The 11541-nt window shown below is 36.1% G+C and overlaps 1 protein-coding gene across 2 annotated transcripts in view; it reads right to left on the bottom strand.

The window, feature by feature from the left end:
• LOC110069503 (uncharacterized) overlaps positions 1-10418 on the bottom strand; it is a 66672-nt gene extending 56254 nt beyond the window's left edge. For both annotated transcript variants that reach the window (XM_089298008.1, XM_089298009.1), the window contains exons 1-10: positions 10354-10418; positions 10139-10269; positions 7209-7259; positions 6174-6266; positions 5177-5227; positions 4502-4594; positions 3504-3554; positions 2829-2921; positions 1832-1882; positions 824-916 (exon numbers count right to left, since the gene is read on the bottom strand). In XM_089298008.1, coding sequence (XP_089154134.1) covers positions 824-916; positions 1832-1882; positions 2829-2921; positions 3504-3554; positions 4502-4594; positions 5177-5227; positions 6174-6266; positions 7209-7259; positions 10139-10205 — 643 coding nt within the window. In that variant the 5' untranslated portion in view covers positions 10206-10269; positions 10354-10418. The remainder of the gene's footprint in view (positions 1-823; positions 917-1831; positions 1883-2828; positions 2922-3503; positions 3555-4501; positions 4595-5176; positions 5228-6173; positions 6267-7208; positions 7260-10138; positions 10270-10353) is intronic.
• Between the last annotated feature and the right edge of the window lie 1123 nt (positions 10419-11541).

Raw genomic sequence — 11541 nt, forward strand, 5'->3', positions numbered from 1 at the left:
CATGGTTTGTTTGGTAACAACACTGCTACTAAGTGAACCTTGCAGGTTTTTGTTTTTGGTTACAACGCGCAGTGCTGCTAAACGAACCTTGCATCATCATAGCGCTTTTTTTTGGTTTCAACATTGCAACTAAACGAAACATCTTTTTTGTGTGTTACAATACTGCTACTAAGTGAGTCTCATCTTGTGTTGAGGCTACAACACTGCTACTTGGAATGGATGTCATTTGGGTGGGTGTAGTAGACATTTCTGTCATCATAGTGCTTGAAGATTCATCTAAAGTTAGGGATAGATTACATGTAAGAAATCTTCTTTGCAGAATTTTGATTGCTGCATGGAACTTAAAACAGAAGTAGGTATTAGTAGGTATTAGGTGTTTTGGTATTGTTTTGCATTCGTTATTTTTTGTTTTGCATTTATAGTGTTTATCTGGACTGTAGATCAAGTTTTCATTTACAACGAAAACACTGCTACTAAACGAACCTTGCATGTTTTTTGGTTACAACACTACTATTAAACAAACCTTGCATGTTTTTTTGTCTATTAAAACGCGGGTACAAAACGAACTTTACATGTTTTTTGGTTACAACTTTGCTACCAAAACGAACCTTACATTTTTTTTTTTCGGTAGGAACACTGCTACTAAACGAACCTTACATGTTTTTGTTTTTGGTTACAACACTCAGTGCTACTAAACGGACCTTGCGTTGTCATAGCGCTTTTTTTTGGTTTCAGCGTTGCTACTAATTGAAACCTTGCTACTAAACGAAACCTTGCATGTTTTTTTTTTTGTGTTACAACACTGCTACTAAGTGAGTCTCACCTGGTGTTGAGGCCACAACACTGCTACTTGGAGTGGATGTTATTTGGGCGGGTGTGGTAGACATTTCTGTCATCGTGGTGCTTGAAGATTCATCTAAAGTTAGGGATAGGTTAGGTGTGAAAAATCTTACAACACTGCAACACTTGAAATATTGCTTCTCAATGAAGCTTGCATGTTTTCTGGTTACAGCACCACTAATAAATAAACCTTGATTTTTTTTTTCGGTTGCAACACTGCTACTAAATGAACCTTGAATGTTTTTTTTTTTTTTTTTTTTGGTGACAACAACGCTACTAAACAAACCTTGCATGTTTCTTTTTTATTATTATTATTATTATTATTATTATTATTATTATTACAGTACTGCTACTAAATGAACCTTGCATTTATTTTTTGGTTACAACACTGCTACTAAACGAGCCTTGCACGTTTCTTTTTTTTATTATTATTACAGCACTGCAACTAAATGAACCTTGCATTTATTTTTTGGTTACAACACTGCTACTAAACAAACCTTGCATGTTTCTTTTTATTATTATTATTATTATTATTATTATTACAGCACTGCTACTAAATGAACCTTGCATTTATTTTTTGGTTAAAACACTGCTACTAAACGAGCCTCGGATGGTTTTTTTTTTTGTTTTGGTTGCAACACTGCTACCAAAAGAACCTTGGATGTTTTTTGGGTACAACACTGCTACTAAACAAACCTTGATGTCGTTAATTTTTTTTTGGGTTACAACACCGCCTGGCAACACTGCTACTAAATGAACCTTGCATGGTTTTTGGATTACAACACTGTACTAAACGAACCCTGCATGTTTTTTTGTTTTTTTTTTTGGTTACAACACTCAGTGCTACTAAACGAGTCTTGCATGTGTTTTTTTATTACAACAATGCTACCAAAAAAAACCTTGGATGATTTTTTTTATTACAACACTGCTACTAAACGAGTCTCGCATGTTTTTTGTTTCGTTTACAACACTGCTACTAAATGACTCTTACCTGTTGTCGAGGGTACAACACTGCTACTTGAAGTGGATGTAGAAGATGCATCTAAAATTAGGGATAGATTACGTGTAAGACTAAACAAATTCTCATGTTTTTTCCTATTACAGCACAAGTACTAAATAAACTTTGCATGTTTTTTTGGTTACAACTTTGCTACTAAACGAACCTTACATGGTTTGTTTGGTAACAACACTGCTACTAAGTGAACCTTGCAGGTTTTTGTTTTTGGTTACAACGCGCAGTGCTGCTAAACGAACCTTGCATCATCATAGCGCTTTTTTTTGGTTTCAACATTGCAACTAAACGAAACATCTTTTTTGTGTGTTACAATACTGCTACTAAGTGAGTCTCATCTTGTGTTGAGGCTACAACACTGCTACTTGGAATGGATGTCATTTGGGTGGGTGTAGTAGACATTTCTGTCATCATAGTGCTTGAAGATTCATCTAAAGTTAGGGATAGATTACATGTAAGAAATCTTCTTTGCAGAATTTTGATTGCTGCATGGAACTTAAAACAGAAGTAGGTATTAGTAGGTATTAGGTGTTTTGGTATTGTTTTGCATTCGTTATTTTTTGTTTTGCATTTATAGTGTTTATCTGGACTGTAGATCAAGTTTTCATTTACAACGAAAACACTGCTACTAAACGAACCTTGCATGTTTTTTGGTTACAACACTACTATTAAACAAACCTTGCATGTTTTTTTGTCTATTAAAACGCGGGTACAAAACGAACTTTACATGTTTTTTGGTTACAACTTTGCTACCAAAACGAACCTTACATTTTTTTTTCGGTAGCAACACTGCTACTAAACGAACCTTACATGTTTTTGTTTTTGGTTACAACACTCAGTGCTACTAAACGGACCTTGCGTTGTCATAGCGCTTTTTTTTGGTTTCAGCGTTGCTACTAATTGAAACCTTGCTACTAAACGAAACCTTGCATGTTTTTTTTTTTGTGTTACAACACTGCTACTAAGTGAGTCTCACCTGGTGTTGAGGCCACAACACTGCTACTTGGAGTGGATGTTATTTGGGCGGGTGTGGTAGACATTTCTGTCATCGTGGTGCTTGAAGATTCATCTAAAGTTAGGGATAGGTTAGGTGTGAAAAATCTTACAACACTGCAACACTTGAAATATTGCTTCTCAATGAAGCTTGCATGTTTTTTGGTTACAGCACCACTAGTAAATAAACCTTGATTTTTTTTTTCGGTTGCAACACTGCTACTAAATGAACCTTGCATTTATTTTTTGGTTAAAACACTGCTACTAAACGAGCCTCGGATGGTTTTTTTTTTGTTTTGGTTGCAACACTGCTACCAAAAGAACCTTGGATGTTTTTTGGGTACAACACTGCTACTAAACAAACCTTGATGTCGTTAATTTTTTTTTGGGTTACAACACCGCCTGGCAACACTGCTACTAAATGAACCTTGCATGGTTTTTGGATTACAACACTGTACTAAACGAACCCTGCATGTTTTTTTGTTTTTTTTTTGGTTACAACACTCAGTGCTACTAAACGAGTCTTGCATGTGTTTTTTTATTACAACAATGCTACCAAAAAAAACCTTGGATGATTTTTTTTATTACAACACTGCTACTAAACGAGTCTCGCATGTTTTTTGTTTCGTTTACAACACTGCTACTAAATGACTCTTACCTGTTGTCGAGGGTACAACACTGCTACTTGAAGTGGATGTAGAAGATGCATCTAAAATTAGGGATAGATTACGTGTAAGACTAAACAAATTCTCATGTTTTTTCCTATTACAGCACAAGTACTAAATAAACTTTGCATGTTTTTTTTGGTTACAACTTTGCTACTAAACGAACCTTACATGGTTTGTTTGGTAACAACACTGCTACTAAGTGAACCTTGCAGGTTTTTGTTTTTGGTTACAACGCGCAGTGCTGCTAAACGAACCTTGCATCATCATAGCGCTTTTTTTTGGTTTCAACATTGCAACTAAACGAAACATCTTTTTTGTGTGTTACAATACTGCTACTAAGTGAGTCTCATCTTGTGTTGAGGCTACAACACTGCTACTTGGAATGGATGTCATTTGGGTGGGTGTAGTAGACATTTCTGTCATCATAGTGCTTGAAGATTCATCTAAAGTTAGGGATAGATTACATGTAAGAAATCTTCTTTGCAGAATTTTGATTGCTGCATGGAACTTAAAACAGAAGTAGGTATTAGTAGGTATTAGGTGTTTTGGTATTGTTTTGCATTCGTTATTTTTTGTTTTGCATTTATAGTGTTTATCTGGACTGTAGATCAAGTTTTCATTTACAACGAAAACACTGCTACTAAACGAACCTTGCATGTTTTTTGGTTACAACACTACTATTAAACAAACCTTGCATGTTTTTTTGTCTATTAAAACGCGGGTACAAAACGAACTTTACATGTTTTTTGGTTACAACTTTGCTACCAAAACGAACCTTACATTTTTTTTTCGGTAGCAACACTGCTACTAAACGAACCTTACATGTTTTTGTTTTTGGTTACAACACTCAGTGCTACTAAACGGACCTTGCGTTGTCATAGCGCTTTTTTTTGGTTTCAGCGTTGCTACTAATTGAAACCTTGCTACTAAACGAAACCTTGCATGTTTTTTTTTTTGTGTTACAACACTGCTACTAAGTGAGTCTCACCTGGTGTTGAGGCCACAACACTGCTACTTGGAGTGGATGTTATTTGGGCGGGTGTGGTAGACATTTCTGTCATCGTGGTGCTTGAAGATTCATCTAAAGTTAGGGATAGGTTAGGTGTGAAAAATCTTACAACACTGCAACACTTGAAATATTGCTTCTCAATGAAGCTTGCATGTTTTTTGGTTACAGCACCACTAGTAAATAAACCTTGATTTTTTTTTTCGGTTGCAACACTGCTACTAAATGAACCTTGCATTTATTTTTTGGTTAAAACACTGCTACTAAACGAGCCTCGGATGGTTTTTTTTTTGTTTTGGTTGCAACACTGCTACCAAAAGAACCTTGGATGTTTTTTGGGTACAACACTGCTACTAAACAAACCTTGATGTCGTTAATTTTTTTTTGGGTTACAACACCGCCTGGCAACACTGCTACTAAATGAACCTTGCATGGTTTTTGGATTACAACACTGTACTAAACGAACCCTGCATGTTTTTTTGTTTTTTTTTTGGTTACAACACTCAGTGCTACTAAACGAGTCTTGCATGTGTTTTTTTATTACAACAATGCTACCAAAAAAAACCTTGGATGATTTTTTTTATTACAACACTGCTACTAAACGAGTCTCGCATGTTTTTTGTTTCGTTTACAACACTGCTACTAAATGACTCTTACCTGTTGTCGAGGGTACAACACTGCTACTTGAAGTGGATGTAGAAGATGCATCTAAAATTAGGGATAGATTACGTGTAAGACTAAACAAATTCTCATGTTTTTTCCTATTACAGCACAAGTACTAAATAAACTTTGCATGTTTTTTTGGTTACAACTTTGCTACTAAACGAACCTTACATGGTTTGTTTGGTAACAACACTGCTACTAAGTGAACCTTGCAGGTTTTTGTTTTTGGTTACAACGCGCAGTGCTGCTAAACGAACCTTGCATCATCATAGCGCTTTTTTTTGGTTTCAACATTGCAACTAAACGAAACATCTTTTTTGTGTGTTACAATACTGCTACTAAGTGAGTCTCATCTTGTGTTGAGGCTACAACACTGCTACTTGGAATGGATGTCATTTGGGTGGGTGTAGTAGACATTTCTGTCATCATAGTGCTTGAAGATTCATCTAAAGTTAGGGATAGATTACATGTAAGAAATCTTCTTTGCAGAATTTTGATTGCTGCATGGAACTTAAAACAGAAGTAGGTATTAGTAGGTATTAGGTGTTTTGGTATTGTTTTGCATTCGTTATTTTTTGTTTTGCATTTATAGTGTTTATCTGGACTGTAGATCAAGTTTTCATTTACAACGAAAACACTGCTACTAAACGAACCTTGCATGTTTTTTGGTTACAACACTACTATTAAACAAACCTTGCATGTTTTTTTGTCTATTAAAACGCGGGTACAAAACGAACTTTACATGTTTTTTGGTTACAACTTTGCTACCAAAACGAACCTTACATTTTTTTTTCGGTAGCAACACTGCTACTAAACGAACCTTACATGTTTTTGTTTTTGGTTACAACACTCAGTGCTACTAAACGGACCTTGCGTTGTCATAGCGCTTTTTTTTGGTTTCAGCGTTGCTACTAATTGAAACCTTGCTACTAAACGAAACCTTGCAGGTTTTTTTTTTTGTGTTACAACACTGCTACTAAGTGAGTCTCACCTGGTGTTGAGGCCACAACACTGCTACTTGGAGTGGATGTTATTTGGGCGGGTGTGGTAGACATTTCTGTCATCGTGGTGCTTGAAGATTCATCTAAAGTTAGGGATAGGTTAGGTGTGAAAAATCTTACAACACTGCAACACTTGAAATATTGCTTCTCAATGAAGCTTGCATGTTTTTTGGTTACAGCACCACTAGTAAATAAACCTTGATTTTTTTTTTCGGTTGCAACACTGCTACTAAATGAACCTTGAATGTTTTTTTTTTTTTTTTTTTTTGGTGACAACAACGCTACTAAACAAACCTTGCATGTTTCTTTTTTATTATTATTATTATTATTATTATTATTATTATTATTATTATTATTATTACAGTACTGCTACTAAATAAACCTTGCATTTATTTTTTGGTTACAACACTGCTACTAAACGAGCCTTGCACGTTTCTTTTTTTATTATTATTTCAGCACTGCAACTAAATGAACCTTGCATTTATTTTTTGGTTACAACACTGCTACTAAACAAACCTTGCATGTTTCTTTTTATTATTATTATTATTATTATTATTATTATTATTATTATTATTACAGCACTGCTACTAAATGAACCTTGCATTTATTTTTTGGTTAAAACACTGCTACTAAACGAGCATCGGATGGTTTTTTTTTTGTTTTGGTTGCAACACTGCTACCAAAAGAACCTTGGATGTTTTTTGGGTACAACACTGCTACTAAACAAACCTTGATGTCGTTAATTTTTTTTTGGGTTACAACACCGCCTGGCAACACTGCTACTAAATGAACCTTGCATGGTTTTTGGATTACAACACTGTACTAAACGAACCCTGCATGTTTTTTTGTTTTTTTTTTTTGGTTACAACACTCAGTGCTACTAAACGAGTCTTGCATGTGTTTTTTTATTACAACAATGCTACCAAAAAAAACCTTGGATGATTTTTTTTATTACAACACTGCTACTAAACGAGTCTCGCATGTTTTTTGTTTCGTTTACAACACTGTTACTAAATGACTCTTACCTGTTGTCGAGGGTACAACACTGCTACTTGAAGTGGATGTAGAAGATGCATCTAAAATTAGGGATAGATTACGTGTAAGATGCAAATGTCTCGTTCAAATGAAACCTTCACCCCTGCATTCGAAGTTTATATGGGATATATTTAAGAGAAATAATTCTTGTTGTACACTTGTCGCGAGCTTCTCGCAAATTTATATTTATATTTTCAGTGTACAGCACTAAAAGAAACCGTCTTGTCCATTATCAATAGCAACTGAAACTTTACAGCTTTTTTCCCAAACCGCACTGCAGTCGACGAGCGTAGTAACGTGACCATTATGCAGAGTATGCATACTCGAGGCGTAGCGGAGTGGATCCACAAACTACAGTAAAAATCCGCGTGTAAGAAGCTACAATGTTTTTTGAAGTCTGGCAAAATAGGTTCTTGTATTTTGAGGTAGTTATTGGCAATTTAGGCTGAGTAGGCTTTTTTATTAGGTTCTTAATTTCTACGAAGGATATATAGCTGTTGAAAAATAAATAAACTTGGCTTTGGTTCTTGAATATACAGTATTTACTAACAACTGTATATTTTCTTGTAATATAAATTTGCCATCTCAAAGTCACCCTCCTTAGTTCAAATGTTTATCATAAATTGACTGTAACCCACATATAAGAAACTACTTCATTTTGCTTGGTTAAACAGATTCGTACATTTTTCCATATAGAAATGCTAAGTTTCTGCCAGTAGGTTCTTAAACCACTAGGTTCTTACAAGCGGGTTTTTACTGTACTTTGACAATATTATATGACACAATTTATCATCGATAAGAGCACAGACGCATAAAGTTGGCGTCCATTTGTTTTTTACAATGACAGAAAGCCAAAACGATCAACCATGGACTTCTGAAGAGAAAAAGTACTAGGTACCGAAAATGTTTCAGCCAGAAATGATTCCGAAACTCACGAGCTTTCAAAACTTCATTTTACATTCGTAAAATCAGTCAGTATATTCGACATTGCGTGCTCTGATTGGTCAAAACCCATGTGTTATCAGAGTATAAAACAAAGCGTGTTTTATTGTTTTATTTGTGGATACATTATTTAACAAATAAAGAAGCCTAAGCCGTGTATTACACTGTGATTAAACACTCCGGACATTTGCGAACACTCGAGAGATGTAGAAAACACTCGCCTGCGGCTCGTGTTTTCTACATTTCCCTAGTGTTCTCAAATGCCCGTCGTGTTTTATCACAGTGTAATACACGGCTCAAGCTTCTTTATTTGTTAAATAATGTATCTTCAAAACAAATAAGCCAGTTGTGGTAGACCATCCATGAATTTCTTTAATTTTAACTTCCTTTTGAATCTGACATGCGCGCACTAACTCTTATCTCCGTGTCATGCCGCACTCTGTTCCAAATACCTCACAAGGACACTTAAATCTTGCCTTACTTGAGAAAAATTAATTTTTCCTTCACAACTGGGTTTAGATGATCAAAAGATATATTTTTACGGGTTCTAAATTGATACTGAATTCAAAAATTTGAAATTGTTTGATCGCTTATCAGTCTGCTATGATACTACTGTTGCTCAATGAGTAGGCATGGTGAAAAAAATCCTGTGCAGTGATTGGCTACCCGAGCGGAGACGATGTTTTCGTTAAAAGGTTTTGGTTTTTTTAAAGACTGAATTGAATAGTGCATGATCGTGAGCACAAAGTCCAAACAGAATGAAAACGATGATCAGTCTGACCTTCACGTGATCACTTATTTCAATTATCGACTCAAACAAGTCGAGAAAGCCCTTCCAAAAGACTTGTGCGGTCAATGTCGTATATGATTTGCTTACCGTGATAGACTGGCCGAGATAGATGTTTACATTTATACTTTTCAGATTGTGGTTAATTCAGCTGAAAAGTCCATTCCATAATGAGACAGTTAATAAGATTGTTTTGAATAGCTGTGAATAAATTAAGCGTGCCGCATCGCTTCTTCTGTAAACCGAGGAGCACATCTCTTAACCTTTTCCTTGGTTACCAACTGTAAACTAAAATAAACATTGTATTCTTCAGTTGTTTTTCAGAAAGCAACGTATCTACAAGAGATCTAGCAGATGCTACAATTTTCTGATCTATTGAAACGAGCTGATCACATTTTGTCAGCGAATGTAAATATTGTCCGAGATTTAACGAGCATAACCTTATTCAGAATAAATTCAGGAATAAATAAATCAGTTGCGTTGTACATGGTCTATGCCTTCATTGCGTAATTTCCAATGTATTTTGCAATTGCAGAAGTATAGAGTATTCTTTCAAGCAACTGTTTTATGGCCGGCAAACTGCAAGTTTTGGTCAAACAAAAAGACTCAGATGATAACTCTTGAAGTGTCATTCACAATGATGTAACTGTAAGCTGGGCTCAGTGGGAAACTGTTTCGAGTTGTTCTTAAAATCAGCTCTTGGATGGCGGAACTGATGTAGTAAATCATACCCACACGAGCTGGAAATTGTGTCCAACCATTACAGTGTTTCTCTCTCCAAACAGACGACCGGCACATTTACTAAAGTAACATTGATCTGGACTTCTGTTTAAAGTGTTCAATCTGCGGAGGTATCAGCATTCGAGCTATCCCAGAACAACAAATAATAAACTAATCGATGAACAACTAAGGAAAACCCTGAATCCCATTCCCACTATTCTTAGGAATGCTTAGGGTGAGTATCGTGTGCTTTACTTGTAACCATGCAAACAGAAACGTGCGTTTTGTCTTGTTTAAGTGTGGCATTGACCGGCTGTCTACCCTATCACTATGAATATTCAACTTGCAAAGAAGACTTCACTTTTCTACGCTGCTTTTTCACTGAAGGCTTCTTTTAATTGCTCGACAGTGCTTATCATTACCGAAAGACGGCCGAAACAAAATAGACAGATACCAAAACGTTTCACTTACCATACGAGAAGAGCAATCCTTGAAGGATCATCATGATCAATGTCGCCATGAGATAAAATGTTGCCATGTCGCCACTCGTTGCAAACGTGGTCGCTTTCAAGATACCTCTCCAAAAAATTTCACTCCAGACTCTGCTGACGAGAAGATAACCAGAAAATGGAATTTTAGATTGCTTGTGAGATTTAGTGGGGGAGGGAATAAAAAAAAAAACTTACTGGTTGCACTCACGAACACATGCGAAAGCGAAGTGAGGGTAAAGGATGATTTATTGACCTTTCAATTTCTCCAATCACCCCCTTGTAACCATAGCGATCGCCACTAAACACCGTTATATCCCTTAGGCTACTCTTTGTTCTTTTTGCTGTATCACGTAGCTAAATATCTAAGCTTGATTACTCCTGCACAAAGTCCCAGGAATTATGTCCACAAAGTTGAAAATACCAGACTACTTAAGATATAATGTAAAGACATAACTAAAAGAACTTTTTGAGAACTTTGATTCATACTAACCAAGTGAAAAATTACAATTTACAGGCTATGAGAACATGCAGATAATTTGATCTGTTTTATGCCTTGAACGCCTTAGCTTGGTAATTGTGAAAAAAATGAATTTTTCAAAACGGTTTTCATCTCCCTCCACAATTCTAACTTAAAATGCCGGAAATATAGACAAAATTCCAAAAATGAAAGGTAAACTGTGCAAGGCAAACAGTGTGGCCGAGTGGTTAGGGCGCTGAACTTGAAATCCGGAGGCCGCGGGTTAAAGTCCCGCTCTCACCACTAAGCTGGAGTTGTTTCTCGGTAGACCCTAGTTCAACTCCTCGGTCATGTTTGTAAATAGCCAACTGGTCTGCCTCCCGCCAGTTGGGATTTTTAACCCTATTATGTGTAGTTGATATATTTGTTTCTGTCAGGTTAAGTGGCATGACTGTGAACTAGCTAGGTGTAGCTAAGCGCATTGACCTCTATAAACAACAACATTTGAACATTTTTTTTTTTTTTTTTGAACAGCAAACTTATTAAAAAACAATCTTATTCAAATGCAATTACACCGTTCCAGTTGAAGTCTCTTGATACAATAGAAAGAGATAAGAAGTACCAGACTAAGTGCGAGTTCGCCGACTACGACTTTTAAAACCTGGTGCTTTGCTTTCAGGCGGTGAGCAATCCTATGTCGAGAGTCCTGGTCAACTCGTGAGTAACAGAGAGTTCGGAATGAATTTCGACATTCGCGCTAGCTAGTTCCATCTCGCCCTCGTTTTCCTTTCTGAAGGCCCACACATGCGTCTGAGGCATTGTTTTGTCTGAGCTCTTTACGAAAAACGACGTGATTTGCAACTGATTTCCATGTTCGGCACGTCAGTAGAATGTGAAATAATGTTCGGAACGCTTAACCTTTTTCA

This window comes from Orbicella faveolata, unplaced genomic scaffold (genome assembly GCF_042242905.1).
Source record: "Orbicella faveolata isolate gen_17 unplaced genomic scaffold, um_ofav_v1 contig_3, whole genome shotgun sequence".
NCBI lineage: Eukaryota > Metazoa > Cnidaria > Anthozoa > Scleractinia > Merulinidae > Orbicella > Orbicella faveolata.